At 46.6% G+C, this 16,652-nt stretch overlaps 1 protein-coding gene across 1 annotated transcript in view; it reads left to right on the plus strand.

The window, feature by feature from the left end:
- LOC311127013 (inversin-like) overlaps positions 1-16,652 on the plus strand; it is a 29,057-nt gene that overhangs the window by 10,742 nt on the left and 1,663 nt on the right. Inside the window, exons 4-19 of the mRNA XM_084158748.1 lie at positions 370-469; positions 549-712; positions 3,189-3,362; positions 4,884-5,051; positions 5,142-5,322; positions 5,451-5,560; positions 5,693-5,864; positions 7,034-7,189; positions 7,733-7,818; positions 7,974-8,120; positions 8,228-8,334; positions 9,690-9,899; positions 10,802-11,025; positions 11,646-12,252; positions 13,099-13,298; positions 16,565-16,651. Coding sequence (XP_084014874.1) covers positions 370-469; positions 549-712; positions 3,189-3,362; positions 4,884-5,051; positions 5,142-5,322; positions 5,451-5,560; positions 5,693-5,864; positions 7,034-7,189; positions 7,733-7,818; positions 7,974-8,120; positions 8,228-8,334; positions 9,690-9,899; positions 10,802-11,025; positions 11,646-12,252; positions 13,099-13,298; positions 16,565-16,651 — 2,893 coding nt within the window. The remainder of the gene's footprint in view (positions 1-369; positions 470-548; positions 713-3,188; positions 3,363-4,883; positions 5,052-5,141; positions 5,323-5,450; positions 5,561-5,692; positions 5,865-7,033; positions 7,190-7,732; positions 7,819-7,973; positions 8,121-8,227; positions 8,335-9,689; positions 9,900-10,801; positions 11,026-11,645; positions 12,253-13,098; positions 13,299-16,564; position 16,652) is intronic.

Here is a 16,652-nt window from a genome sequence, read left to right on the forward strand (position 1 = left end):
GTATTGATGAGTTACGAATAAGACATGAGCAGAGAACCCCCCCCACCCCCTGTCGGGGATCTCCCCCAGCTGTTTCCTGTCTGGTTAACTGAGGGCAGGAAGAGATTGAACTCCCACTGCAGGGGCTCACACACACACACACACACACACACACACACACACACACACACACACACACACACACACACACACACACACACACACACACACACACACACACACACACACACACACACACACACACACACATACACACACACACACACACCCTACTATCAGCCTGTATTAACACATGCACAGCAAGTGAGTGTGTTTACCTGGATGGCCAGGTGTGTGTGTCTGGCTCTGACTGGACTATATGTGTTGTAGGCATCTGACCCTTCACCCCCAGGCCCCGCCCCTCTGGGCTCCCAGGTCCACGCAGCCGCCGTCAACGGAGACCGGAGCGTTCTCCTCAGACTCATCACAGGTACTACACACACATACACACACACACACTAACCCCTGACCTCTGACCTTTAACCCCTGACCCACTGTGTATGTAGCAGATCCCTCCCTGCGTGACCGTGAGGACCAGTTTGGGCGTACCCCTCTGATGTACTGTGTTCTGGCTGACCGTCTGGACTGTGCTGAGACACTGCTGAAGGCTGGAGCCTCTGTTAACAAGACTGACCATAGCCAACGTACTGCCCTGCACCTGGCCGCACAGAAGGTACACTACAACACTGAGTCAACCTAGAACCACTACAAGAAACACTAGAACAGTAGTCGAACCATCAGAACATTGAGTTAATCTCTAGAACACTAAGTGAACCTTTAGAACACAGACTGTATATAGTGAACCTTTAGAATACTGACTCCAGGGTATTCTAGAGCCTATCTACACTGAGTATACAAAACATTAAGAACACCTGCTCTTTCCATGACAGACTGACCAGGTGAATCCAGGTGACAGCTATGATCTCTTATTGATGTCACTTGTTAAATCCACTTCAATCAGTGTAGATGAAGGGAAGGAGACAGGTTAAAGAAGGATTCTTGAGACAATTGAGACATGGATAGGGACAACTCAATATTAGGAAGATGTTCCTAATGTTTGGTATACTCAGTGTATATCATGTACTGGTAGCTTAGGTGAGAAGGTAGTGCCCCCCAGTGGTGACAGACAGACACACCCTCAGGGCTGCTGTTAAGAACTTGACAAGGGGATAAGAAACTTCGATGGGGGTGGGGGCCACAAAACATCTGAGCGAAATGTTGTACTTAGTGAGCTAAACATTTTAGCGGCCCCCCTCTTGACAACGAAAAGTTTTATAGTTAATTTCCTGCCATTCTACATATTTTGCCATGGGTCGGAGAGAAATGTTTGCAGTTTGTAATATGATATCTGAGTGAGAGTGACTAACAAAGTCAATGGGGCCCCCGGTCAGTAATTCCACCATGATAACAAGTTTAGATAGCTGGCCGTTAGACTAACTTACCAATATAAAATGTTTTAGCTGAGATGGCTAATTGAGTGACTGTCAGTGACTGACATAACAAGAGGAAAACTGCTGATGCACAACCAAGTTTCAAAATTGCACCTTGTGTATTCTACTATTCTAACTCTCAACAGTAAGTTGAGACCCCGACTGAGTTCCTAAAAAATTATCTAAATATACAAAATTAAATAAAAGACAGGGCTGTATGAGCAGTAATATCTCTATATAAAGTGTTTATTAGCCTCGTCCTGGGGGGTGGGGGGTTGCTGTCAGGGCAGGTGAGGAGCGGTGGCCGAAGGGGCAGGGGGAGGGTGCTCACACACACTCTAACACACACTCTGAAACACACACTCTGAAACACACACACACACTGAAACACACACACACATACACACTCCAATTCTAATGTGTGTGGGGTGATGGGAGGCCCTCTCTCTCTCTGACACCTGATCAATATCTAGCTGAGACAGGGAGAGAGGTCTGGGATTACTGATCTAATTGGACTGAGGATAGGGAGGATGGACCACACGCACACACACACACACACACATTCACACGTACACACGCACATACTCACACACACACACACACACATTCACACGCACACACTCACACACACACACACTCACACACACACACACACACACACGTACACACACACACACATTCAGGCTTATATGAACACACATTTGCACACGTGCACACACATATATACATACACACACACACACACACTCTCTCACATGCATGCTCACTCAGTAGATAGATCTGTCAGATGGTGAGGCTGGAAGGAATAGATAGGAGAGAAGAGAGAGGAGAGAGTCTGAGAACCAATAGGAAAGAACAGAGAGGAGAGAGTCTGAGAACCAATAGGAAGGGAAGAGAGGAGACCCAGTATGAATGTCATCACAACTGAGCATATTTTGTGTTTTGGGAACCTGTCTCTTGTAATGTACCCCTACTGTTCCCACAACCTAATTAAATGTTCTCAGACAGGCTGTTCTGTCAACATTCTTCCAACAACTGGAGAGTTTTTGTGTTTTGGAAAAATATATTTTGTGATGTCCCCACAATGTTCCCATCAGACTGTTCGCACAACCTATTGAAACATTCTGGGAACCTTTAAATAATAGACTAAATGTGTCCAGCACGACTGGACAGTGTTTGTATTATGAGAACATTTTCCGCGACCTAACAAATGTTCTGGGAACTTTCACAGAACCAATTTTGGTTTGCTGGGGAGAGTCTGAGAACCAATAGGAAATGAAGAGAGGAGAGGAGAGAGTCTGAGAACCAATAGGAAATGAAGAGAGGAGAAAAGAGAGAAGCAAGTCTGAGAACCAATAGGAAAGGAAGAGATGAGAGAGTCTGAGAACCAATAGGAAAGGAAGAGAGGAGAGAGTCTGAGAACCAATAGGAAATGAAGAGAGGAGAGAGTCTGAGAACCAATAGGAAATGAAGAGAGGAGAGAGTCTGAGAACCAATAGGAAAGGAAAAGAGGAGAGAGTCTGAGAACCAATAGGAAATGAAGAGAGGAGAGAAGAGAGGAGAGAGTCTGAGAACCAATAGGAAAGGAAGAGAGGAGAGAGTCTGAGAACCAATAGGAAAGGAAGAGAGGAGAGAGTCTGAGAACCAATAGGAAAGGACAGAGATGGATGATGATGGAATTGGATAAGACACCATAGAGAGTGTGTGTGTGTGCTCCAGGGGAATGTGCGGTTTCTGAAGCTGCTCCTGTCTCGTCGTGCTGATTGGCTGCAGAAGGATCTAGAGGAGGTAACACCCCTCCACCTGGCGACCCGCCACCCCTCCCCCAAACCCCTGGCCCTGCTGCTCAAACACATAGGCCCTGGAGAGGTGGACACACAGGACAAGAACAAGGTACCACACACACACCACCTACACACACGCACACACACACCGTTTACAAAGTTGGGTAATAGTTCTATCAAACATGCTTGTTATGGAACTGTCCCGGCTCTGTGATTTGATTGACTGAATTAGTTCTGAGCAATCCAAAGACATACGCACACACAATACACGCACACACACGTACGCACACACACACACACTGGAATGACAATTGGCTGCTTTGTCCTGACTCTTCAAGGCAGACAGTTGTGCCAAATACATTCTACACACATGCACACACACAGGCCCCCTCTGTCTGTAGCGATGATGTCTATCTGTCTGTTAGTTCTGTAATAATCCAATATGCATCATCAGCATGTCAGATGACACTGGTTTCAGTATGTCCCAGAAAACATCTCTAACAACAACCATAGAGGATGTGATATCTCTGTTATAGCATACTGTTACTGACACTGTTACTGTCCCTGTTACTGTCCCTGTTACTGTCACTGTTACTGTCACTGTTACTGTCCCTGTTACTGTCCTTGTTACTGTCACTGTTACTGTCCCTGTTACTGTCCCTGTTACTGTTACTGTTCCTGTTCCTGTTACTGTCCCTGTTACTGTTCCTGTTACTGTCCCTGTTACTGTCCCTGTTACTGTCATTGTTACTGTCCCTGTTACTGTTACTTTCCCTGTTACTGTCACTGTTACTGTCACTGTTACTGTTACTGTCACTGTTACTGTCACTGTTACTGTCCCTGTTACTGTCCCTGTTACTGTCCCTGTTACTGTTCCTGTTACTGTCCCTGTTACTGTCCCTGTTACTGTTCCTGTTACTGTCCCTGTTACTGTTCATGTTACTGTCCCTGTTACTGTTCCTGTTACTGTCCCTGTTACTGTCCCTGTTACATTTACATTTACGTCATTTAGCAGACGCTCTTATCCAGAGCGACTTACAGTTAGTGAGTGCATACATTTTCATACTGTTACTGTCCCTGTTACTGTCACTGTTGCTGTTACTGTCACTGTCACTGTTACTGTCACTGTTACTGTCACTGTTACTGTCCCTGTTACTGTCACTGTTACTGTCCCTGTTACTGTCACTGTTACTGTCCCTGTTACTGTTAATGTCACTGTTACTGTTACTGTTACTGTCACTGTTACTGTTACTGTCACTGTTAAATCCTCAATGCAGGCTTTGTGTGTTTCTGTAGAATATGTTCTAGGGCTTTTTGATTTAGTTGCCTACACAGTTATTCTTAGGGGCGGCAAGTAGCCTCAAGGTTAGAGAGTTGGGCCAGTAACCGAAAGGTCACTGGTTTGATTCCTGGAGCCGATAAGGTGAAAAAAAGGATGATCTGTTGCTGTGCCCTTGAGCAAGGCACTTAACCCCAATTGCTCCATGGGTGCTGGACAATGGTGACCCTGGCTGTGACCCCAGGGAGAGTTGGGATATGCAAAAAACACATTTCCATTACGCACTTGTGTGTAACAGGACAAATATAAATGACCCCAAAATTATTATTACAATAATGTCTCTCCCTGCAGCAGACAGCGCTCCACTGGTCAGCGTTCTATAACAGGCCGGAGCACGTCAGACTGCTCATCAAACACGACTCCAACATCGGCATCCCAGACAGCGAGGGCAAGATCCCCCTACACTGGGCTGCACACAGCCAGGAGCACACTGCTACACACACCGTCCGCTGCATACTGGTACACACACACACACACAGTATCCAGTGATAATGTCATCCTTATACACACCGTCCTCTGCTTGCTGATGTAAATGAGGTGTGTGTGTAGGAGGCGGCTCCTACCGAGTCTCTGTTGAACTGGCAGGACTATGAGGGGCGCACGCCGTTGCACTTTGCTGTTGCCGACGGCAACGAGGCGGTGGTGGAGGTGCTGACATCATACGAAGGCTGCAGCGTCACGGCGTACGACAACCTGTTCAGAACTCCACTGCATTGGGCTGCACTGCTGGGTAAGAGACTGTGTGTGTTTACAATGTGGGTCCCATCACTGATCCAGATACTGTACGGTAGCAAATTCAGGGGGCAGTCGAAGCGGGACCTGAATATGTTGATGTGTGCGCATGTGTGTGTGTTTCAGGCCATGCCAAGATAGTGCACTTGTTGTTGGAGAGGAACACGTCAGGCACCATCCCATCAGACAGCCAGGGAGCCACACCTCTACACTATGGAGCACAGAGCAACTACGCTGTATGTAGACACACGTGCAGAAACACACACACACACACACACACACACAATTTCAAGTTATATCAATGACTCATGACAAAGTATCTATCCACATGAATGTGTATGACTTGTACCAAAATTGTGTGTGTGCAGGAGACGGTGGGTGTGTTTCTGTCCCACCCCTCTGTGAAGGACGAGCCAGATCTGGAGGGCCGCACAGCGTTCATGTGGGCTGCTGGCAAAGGAAGCGATGATGTCATACGCACCATGCTGACAATCACGCCTCACATCGACATCAACATGGCCGACAAGTACGGAGGCACTGGTGAGGAACTCTGGGATGTGGGAGGAAATTTGTTTTATACGCAGAGATTGATTCAGTCAGCAGTAGACCTAGAGCTGCTGTGACTGGTCAGATTGGTAGAGGACACCTCCCCCCTCACCCTTTCACCCCGTCACACCTTCCCCTTTACCCCTTCACCCCTCCCCCCTTCCCCTCATCTCTCACCCCCTACCCCTTCACCCCCTACCCCCTACTCCTTCACCCCCTACTCCCTCACCCACTACCCCCTCACCCCCTACTCCCTCCCCCCTCCCCCTTCACCCTTCACCCCCTACCCCCTCACCCCCTTCAACACAGGTTCCCAGACCATGATCTTAATGCCCTGGCACTGTCACCATCACATCTACAGAGAGAGATAAACAGACAGAGATGACACACACACACACACACACACACAGACACACACACACACACACACACACTGGTGCTGGCCTCTGTCATCCTGCGTGTGTAGGAATGTTGAGGCACTGGAGGTGCAAGACAGCGTCTGTCTGATGTCACAGGGGATTCCCCAGCGGGGCATAGATGTCAGGGGATTGCCCGAAAGCAGTGGAGCGGGAGAGACGCGTGGGGAGAGAGACATGTCAACACATAACTGACACTGTTAAGAAAATTACCAAAACCAGTGAGCATGAACACACACTCCCTGACACACACACTCTCCCTGACACACACATACACACACACACACACCATCCCCAAGCTGAAGACACGCCATCCTGTGTCCCCTGCTCTGCCCCGTGGGCTGATTGGAGCACTAATCACCATGGCGATGCCCCCACTTCCTGCCCTGCAGGGACAATTTATGTGGGCATATGCTAATGAGTTGGCGAAATATGCAAATGATCTGGTGTGCTATGCTAATGAGGTTGAGTATGATTGGGGAGCAGAGTGGGTTGTTTAGAGTCACTGGAGTAGATTGATGGGCCAGTGGCGTAAAGATTGACTGACATGAAATAACATCACAACACAATACAGGGTCAAAGTGTAACAAAGGGCTTTTCATTTGACAAACTGGTTCTGAAAACTCGAGTAGGTGAGGCTGCTGAAGTGTGTGGAGGCTGAAAATCTAAGCTCAATGCGTGTGTGTGTGTGTGTGTGTGTGTGTGCGCGTGTGTGTGTGTGTGTGTGTGTGTGTGTGTGTGTTGCAGCGCTGCACGCGGCCTCCCTGTCGGGTCATGTGAGTACAGTGAGTTTGCTGTTGGAGAGAGGAGCCATAGTTGACAGTCTAGACGTGATGAAACACACACCTCTGTTCAGAGCCTGTGAGATGGGACACCGCCACATCATCCTCACACTTATCAAAGGTACACAGCAAAGATGGTGGATAATTGAAGATGTCTTACTCAGGTCGTTTACCATTGGAAAAAGGAGCGAGTGAGATGTCCCGCCTCTGGTACGCAGTACCCCAGTGTGTGTTGGTGATTATTGTAGACTTGGTATCCTAGTCCTTGAATACATTGTGGTCCAGTAGTAGTGAAGAGTTTGTGGTCATACACACATCCTTAAAAACATAGGTGCTCACATCCCAAAATATACACATTTCCCCTCACATGACCATTATGCACGGTGGGTGTGGAATTGGGAGTTTAGTAGGAGTGACTCAATAAAATATAGAATATATGCCATTTAGCAGACACTTTTATCCAAAGTGACTTACAGTCATGCATGCATACATTTTGTATGGGTGGCCCCGGGAATCAAACCCACAATCCTGGCGTTGCAAGGACCATGCTCTACCAACTGAACCATACAGGACTACACTAGTGTCAGTGTACCATGCTCTTGTAATGCAGGAGTTGGGTGGGCTTTCTATGGTGAAGAATGCTTCATTGATTTTCATTGTGTAGGCTCTGCTCGTGTCCACCTGGTGGATCTAGATGGACACACTGCTCTGCATTGGGCGGCTCTGGGGGGGAACGCTGAAGTCTGCCAGGTCCGTCTTTTCACCTTTATACACTATTGTATTAAACCTGAACACTTCTTCATTTGTCTTCCATTTCCTTTCGCTATAGACTGTGTTAAGTGTGTGTTGTAAAGTGCATTGAGCCTGTTAACTGGTACTGTAACCTCAGTGTGATGTCATGGTAGTTGCTGATGGAGAATGGGATCAATCCTAACGTCCAGGACCAGGCAGGCAGGACTCCTCTTCAGTGTGCTGCTTACGGAGGATACATCACCTGTATGGCTGTACTACTCATGGAGAACAACGCCGACCCTAATATACAGGACAAAGAGGTACACACACACACACACACACACACACACAGACATACATTACATTACATACACACACACACACAAAGTACTCTCCACTGGTCCTGTACTACTGTGTGTGTCTGTAGGGCAGGACAGCTCTCCACTGGTCGTGTAACAATGGCTATCTGGATGCTGTGAAGCTGCTGCTGAACTCTAATGCCTTCCCCAATCACATGGAACACAACGAGGAGAGGTGAGGAGGAGGAGGAGGATGAGGAAGTGCCTCATCTATAGTTTGGAAGGACATCAGCTCCTGCAACAGTAGCAAGTATCTGTTTTGATTCAATAAGTAGCTGTTGGTATTGTCTTGCTAAGGACATTTAGTTTAAGTGCTGTCTCTATCTAGTGGCCTACTTAATTGTATTTTTACTTGTCTTGTCCTACTAGCACTGACTTTGCTGATAACTACAGGTAACTGCCAAGATAAAGGAAACCCCAACATAAAGTGTCTTAATAGGGCGTTGGGCCACCACGAGCCAGAACAGCTTCAATGCACCTTGGCATAGATTCTACAAGTGTCTGGAACTCAATTGGAGAGATGCGACACCATTCTTCCATGAGAAATTCCATCATTTGGTGTTTTGTTGATAGTGGTGGAAGACGCTGTCTCAGTCACCGTTCCAGAATCAATTGGGTTGAGATCTGGTGACTGAGACGGCCTTGGAATATGGTTTACATAGTTTTCATGCTCATCATATCATTCAGTAACCACTCGTGCCCTGTGGATGGGAGCATTGTCATCCTATGGGGGCATAGCCATGGTAGCCAAAACAATGGCCTACCCAGCATTTTTATACATGACCCTAAGAATGATGGGATGTTAATTGCTTAATTAACTCAGGAACCACAACTGTGTGTAGCACCTGCTTTCAATATACTTTGTATCCCTCATTTACTCAAGTGTTTCCATTATTTTGGCAGTTACCTGTACTTTATTGAGGGAAAATGTACTTGCTACGATTGTGATGTTGTTGTCTCACCTAGCTATGTTAAGATGAATGCACTAATTGTAAGTCGCTCTGGATAAGAGCATCTGCTAAATGTAATCAATGTAAAATGTTTTGTAATGTTCATAATGAATTTTGTGAACCTATTCTCTGTGTGTGTTGTTTTTCATAAAGCAAGTTAATTAGGTTAAAGATACACTATGCAGATTTTGAGTTCATACAGGCGCAGAATTAATAAACAGTTGATTAAAATTGCACTTTTGTTAAAGGTGCACTATGCAGAAATCGCTCCGCCATTTCCTGCTTGCTAAAATTCGAATAGTTCGCCTAATATCAGTTTATGTGACAAAACAAGCAAGTATAGTGTAGAGAATCATTGTACCGTCTAAACCGCTGTGAAATATATTTTCCATAACCAATAATGTTGTATTTTCAGCTGTTTGAAGCTGGTGTACAGAACCAAAAGTTAAAAGACGCAAAAACGAAACTTAGAACAGATCTACTCTTCTTAGACTTGCTTTCATTGAAAAGTTACATATTGCAGCTTTAAGTGTGTGTGTTCATGGTGTGTTCATGGTGTGTTCATGGTGTGTGTGTATAGGTACACCCCCCTGGACTATGCCCTCCTAGGGGAACACAGTGAGGTGACTCAGTACATGTTGGAGCATGGAGCTCTGTCTATAGCAGCCATCCAAGACATCGCTGCTGCTTCCATCCAGGCCCTGTATAAAGGATACACCGTCCGCAAGGCCTTCACTGAGAGGAAACAACTCCTGATGAGACACGAACAGCTACGCAAGGATGCAGCCAAGTACCACACACACACACACATACAGACATGGCATACACACAATCACACACACACACACACACACCACACACTCACACTCACACACATAGAAACGAGCGTTGTGATCCATCCCCGTCTGCTCAGTGCTCTCTGTCAACAACTCTATCATAGTCAACCAGATCATGGCAAACACACACACACACACACACACACACACAAACACACACACACCCACATGCTCTTTCTATATATTTTCTCTCTCTCTCTCTCTCCTCCCTCTCTCTCCGTCTCTCCCTGTCTTATTCCCCCAACCCATATAGAAACAGTCACACTCTCTCCATATCCATCTTTCCACCTGTCATCCCTGCATACACATACATCTTCTCCCTGTCTGTCTGTCTGTCTGTCTGTCTCTCTGTCTCTCTCTCTCTCTGTCTCTCTCTCTCTCTCTCTCTCTCTCTCTCTCTCTCTCTCTCTCTCTCTCTCTCTCTCTCTCTCTCTCTCTCTCTCTTCTCCCTGTCTGTCTCTCTCTCTCTCTCTCTCTCTCTCTCTCTCTCTCTCTCTCTCTCTCTCTCTCTCTCTCTCTCTCTCTCTCTTCTCCCTGTCTGTCTCTCTCTCTCTCTCTCTCTCTCTCTCTCTCTTCTCCCAGTCTGTCTCTCTCTCTCTCTCTATCGCTCACACATCCCCCTTTTATAATTCTATAAACGGCCTGTAAGGGTCTCTGTGTTTGGGACTCCTATTAGGCTTGGATTACTATAAGGATTCTGCTGTCTTTCTTTGTAACGTCAGGACTAGTTTGTGATGTTAGAGTTTGGGCTGGTTCAGCGTTAGGGTTTAGATAGGGCTTTGAGATAAGGCTATAACTAGGGTTAGGGTGTATGTGTGTGAGACGTGTGTGAGACGTGTGTCATTATGTCACTCAGGAAACGCGAGGAGGAGCAGCGGAGGCGGGAGGCGGAGCAGCAAATTTCACTGGCTAGAACAGAGAAACAGAGGATGTTATTGGCCCGCGCTGAGCAGGAGCAGCTGTCATTGGCTGAGACTATGAAGGAACTGTCAGTGTATGAGAGAGAGGCAGGGGGTGGGGCTAAGACAGCCTCCAAAGCAGAACAGACCAACAGCAAAGAGGAGACACGGAAACACAGTGGTACGGACACACACACACCACAGGAGGCTGCTGAGGGGAGGACGGCTTATAATAATGGCTGAAATGGAGTAAATGGAATGGTATCAAACATGTTTGATGAGTTTCCATACCATTCCATTAATTCCATTCCAGCCATTACTATGAGCCTGTCCTCCCCAATTAAGGTGCCACCAAACTAGTTTTCATTGGGAAGGCAGATAAAGCCTTTTTTATCAAAAGCAATCACTTTTGCATGTGAATCCTACTCATTACTGTTGGATTTGAGAAGGGTGCTCCTCCCTCATCGCTTTTGCCCGTTCACGTCACGGGCCATAGACCGGTGCCCCGAGGCTCAGCGTAATCGGATCCGCCCAATGAAAAACAGGTGAAATGATGAACGTGATCTTCATTATCTCCTACCATATTGCACAAGTTGACTGCAGGTATTTACTTAAAAAGTAGCTCGAAATATTCAAATGTAAAATAAAAAAAACGAAAAGAAGTAGTTTCAACGGTATTGAAAAACCATCCCGTGGCTATTTCCAAAACCTGGACTACGATATATACGGTATACCGCTCAAACCTAACACACACACACGTATACACACTCTCTCAATCTCTTACTTCCCTCTCTTTCTCAGCACATAAATTTAGAAGCAGATCCTCCAGGAAAGGGAAGGAGGCGGAGCCAGCCAAAGACCCTGACCCCGTGGTGACCCCTCACCCCTCAGTGACCTCTGACACCATGCCCCTTGCCCAGGCTTCTAGGGTCAGGGAGCGTCTCTCTCCTGCAGGCTGCAGCCGACCCCCCAGCCCAAAACACAGACCCCCCACCACTCCCAGGACCAAGAGACGCACCTCCGCAAACACACACACTCCTTCCAACACACACACTCCTTCCAACACACACACTCCTTCCAACACACACACTCCTTCCAACACACACACTCCTTCCAACACACACACTCCATCCAACATACACACTCCATCCAACACACACACATCTACTAGCCCCACCATGGACCAAGAAGCCCCCAGCACCAGGGAACGCACCCCTAGAAGCAAGAGAGACGCACACACCACCACACACAACCCCAGACACAGGACACGCCCTGCCACAGATCATACCACCTCCTCCAGCAAGAACCACACTAAAGCCTCCACACAGTCACACCGCCCCAGCAGCAGCAAGCCCAGGGAGGGGGACAGAGACCAGGCTGCCTGCACTATCCAACGAGCCTGGAGGAGGTAAGGTTTAAGCCCAACCAGGGATGGTCTGCTTTTCATTCTTCCCATTCCATATCCAAGCTGAGCCAGTATTGGGGGTACTGCCATGGAATAGAGCCTGTGGCCCCTTTACCAAAGCAGAGGTGATCAGAGACTTTCTCTCTGGCCCGATACCAAGGTTGGCTCTGAGATGGCTTCCCAAAGAGCCTGGAGGAAGTGTGTGTATGGTTGAAGAGGGGGGGTTATACTGTGCTCCACAGTAGCATTCTCTCTTACCATGAGAGTGTGGCAGTGCCATGTGGGGCCCACATGTGTCTGCCCTCCCTACACACACACCAACTTACACACAGCGTCTCCCCCTCTCGCTCTCTGTGGTCTGGCTGCCTGCCCTCCTACCATCAACACCTCCATTACGGGGGAGAGGTGGGGGAGACGGGGTATAATCTGGAGCCCTCTCAGCGTTTTAACGAGAGGCTAAAAGTTCAGGCGTGCTGTTCTAATAGCTACCAGCAGCCTCTCATTCAGGGCCTACTACCCCACAGCGGAAAGCCCTCTGTTCCCAGCCACCAGTAGGTTACTAAGCTCCTAAAGTATGCCATGGCCGGGTTCTGTTCCCCTAGAGGAAGTGTTAGGTATTGATGCTGAAGAGTAGCAGACCCAGAATTGAGCCTTGTGGAACCCCTGAGGTTGGACACTGAATTATTATGTCTCACCTCTCTTAAACCAGCTTTTCCAGGGATGCCTGTAATGTTTTTCAGTGGCCTGAATAATGTCCAAATGTCATGTGTTGTGTAATAAACAAACTAAATAGGTTGGACAAATGAAGGCCTCTCCAATGTACCGTGTTCTGGGTGTGTTTGTGTGTAGGTTCCATGTGCGTGGCAGATTGAGGGAGGCTCTTGGTGCTAGGAAAGGGATGGAGACACCTGAGGCCGCCTCCCTCCTGATCCAGCTGCTCTGGGATAGGCCGGCTTTCTCTAGTCACACCCCTATTAGGACCAAGCCTGAGGCCAGAGTTCCGCCCACCAAGACAGCAGCCAAGACCTCAGTGCTGCAAAGCATCTATGGTATGGCCTGGCATTCTGTCCAGAATGGTTTGATTCTGTCTTTAATTTGTTTAAACTCTGAACTGTTAACATTTAGAGATTGACCAATTCTTAACAGTGCCTAGTCGCCTACTGTAAATGGGTGCATTACTGCCGAGCTGCAGCTTCAAACTCCAACATATCTGTATGGGATTAGTATAGGGTGGTGTATAGTCCACTTAAGATATTAGCAGTCCTTCATCTTAGAAGTGTACAGTTTTTGATTAAGGAAAATATTTGTTTCCTGAGGTGATGGTATGAAGCTGTTTGGTTTGGAATTTGATGTTATGTTAAAACAGAATAAGAGAGGCATCAAGGCAGAGAGTTAGCAATAACTATTTACCTTATAATGTTAATATACACATGCAATCACACTCTCAGCTGTGAATACATAATCATATAATCATATAGAGATGTGTGTGAGTTGTGTGTTGTAATAACCTCTGGTACGGGTTCGACCCATAGACAGGCCTGACCTTCAGCACACATGACCAGGTGATGATTGGAGAATGGGCAGAAACCTACCAGTGCCAACACACACACCGATACACCCAGATAGACCCCCTACCTTTTCTGGCCTGACGTGGCAGCCCGCCCCTTTTCACACACACACATACACACACGCTGACAGTCCTGTCGACTGCTGCTGTGAAAAGTTCAGAGCTGTCAGGGGGAATGTCAGACGACTGCGTGGAGCTGTCTCCTGAACACACATACACACATTAACGAAACCCATTGTCTCTCTCTCAGACATACAAACCCGTCAACCACATTCACCTATGTGTGTGTACAGAGGTATCACAGAACAGGCCCCGTGTAGCTCAGTTGAGAGAGCATGGCGCTTGCAATGCCAGGGTTGTGGGTTCGTTTCCCACAGGGGGCCAGTATAAAATAAAAAAAATGAATGCACAAACTGTAAGTCGCTCTGGATAAAAGCGTCTGCTAAATGACTAAAATGTAAAAATGTAAAATGTGTTTTTCCTATTTCTTTAGTTCAGTTTCACTCTTCATACAGGTTGACGTTTCCAAGGCTGTACTTCATTCCTTTCGCCATGCTTTGTTTGGTGGTACAGGTGTAGTGTTGATAAAAAATTGTTACCACTTGAAGGCCCCAGCGGGATTTGAACTCGCGACCCCTGGTTTACAAGACCAGTGCTCTAACCACTGAGCTATGGAGCCTTGTTTCTCACAGTTCAACCAGGAGGACAAAAGGATTTAAATTATACTCCCATTCGAGAACAAAGATAGCGTCACACCCAACCTGACAGGCAGGTTACCAGTCAGGCTCTTAAAACAAAGGACACTCCCTGATCTCCCTTAAACTTAAACAGCGTACCCCAGTTTAGCAGTTACAGTTAGATGCATGAATGAAACCAAAATGAGTCAGATTGCAAATGTCCTGTTTTTTATTGGTCCTTCCAGACGGATTATGTGTGTAGCGATTCACCATTCAAGCTAGCAGCCTTGGCCAATTTTTATATTTCAGACTTACAATGTTGCTATTTTTTTGTCTTGCAGTAGGCTCTCCAGATGTTTCTGTGTATAATGACTGTGTGTGTGTGTATATGTACAGTTGAAGTCGGAAGTTTACATACACTTAGGTTGGAGTCATTGGGGCGGCAGGTAGCTTAGTGGTTAAGCGCGTTGTGCCAGTAACCGAAAGGTCACTGGTTCTAATCCCCGAGCCGACTAGGTGAAAAATCTGTCGATGTGCCCTTGAGCAAGGCACTTAACCCTAATTGCTCGTGTAAGTCGCTCTGAATAAGAGAGTCTGCTAAATGACTAAAATGTAAATGTCATTAAAACTCGTTTTTCAACCACTCCACACATTTCCTGTTAACAAACTATAGTTTTGGCAAGTCGGTTAGGACATCTACTTTGTGCATGACACAAGTAATTTATCCAACAATTGTTTACAGACAGATTATTTCACTTATAATTCACTGTATCACAATTCCAGTGGGTCAGAAGTTTACATACACTAAGTTGACATTGCCTTTAAACAGCTTGGAAAATTCCAGAAAATGATGTCATGGCTTTAGAAGCTTCTGATAGGCTAATTGACATAATTTGAGTCAATTGGAGGTGTACCTGTGGATGTATTTCAAGGCCTACCTTCAAACTCAGTGCCTCTTTGCTTGACATCATGGGAAAATCAAAAGGAAATCAGCCAAGACCTCAGAAAAAAAATTATAGATCTACACAAGTCTGGTTCATCCTTGGGAGCAATTTCCAAACGCCTGAAGGTACCACGTTCATCTGTACAAACAATAGTACGTAAGTATAAACACCATGGGACCACGCAGCCGTCATACCGCTCAGGAAGGAGACGCGTTCTGTCTCCTAGAGATTAACGTACTTTGGTGCGAAAAGTGCAAATGAATCCCAGAACAACAGCAAAGGATCTTGTGAAGATGCTGGAGGAAACAGGTACAAAAGTATCTATATCCACAGTAAAACAAGTCCTCTATCGACATAACCTGAAAGGCCGCTCAGCAAGGAAGAAGCCACTGCTCCAAAACCGCCATAAAAAAGTCAGACTACGTACTTTTAGGAGAAAAGTCCTCTGGTCTGATGAAACAAAAATATAACTGTTTGCCCATAATGACCATCGTTATGTTTGGAGGAAAAAGGGGGTACTTGCAAGCCGAAGAACACCATCCCAACCATGAAGCGGGGGGGGGGGGGGTTCTTCCAAGTGGACAATGACCCCAAGCATACTTCAAAAGTTGTGGCAAAATGGCTTAAGGACAACAAAGTCAAGGTATTGGAGTGGCCATCACAAAGCCCTGACCTCAATCCAATAGAACATTTGTGGGCAGAACTGAAAAGGCATGTGCGAGCAAGGAGGCCTACAAACCTGACTCAGTTACACCAGCTCTGTCAGGAGGAATGGGCCAAAATTCACCCAACTTATTGTGGGAAGCTTGTGGAAGGCTACCCGACACATTTGACCCAAGTTAAACAATTTAAAGGCAATGCTACCAAATACTAATTGAGTGTATGTAAAGTTCTGACCCACTGGCAATGTGATGAAAGCTGAAATAAATCATTCTCTCTACTATGATTCTGACATGTCACATTCTTAAAATAAAGTGGTGATCCTAACTGACCTAAGACAGGGAATATTTACTAGGATTAAATGTCAGGAATTGTGAAAAACTGAGTTTAAATATATTTGGCTAAGGTGTATGTAAACTTCCGACTTCAACTGTACGTAGTTCATTTGTATGCTTATTGTCTTGTAGGAGGTTCTGTGGCCCGAAGGGGGCGCTCTCTCGGGGGTTCTCAGTCTCAGATACTACTGGACCTGTCACTACGCACACACAGCCAGCG

Source organism: Coregonus lavaretus (assembly GCF_964263955.1).
Source record: "Coregonus lavaretus genome assembly, chromosome: 3".
Classification (NCBI taxonomy): Eukaryota; Metazoa; Chordata; class Actinopteri; order Salmoniformes; family Salmonidae; genus Coregonus; species Coregonus lavaretus.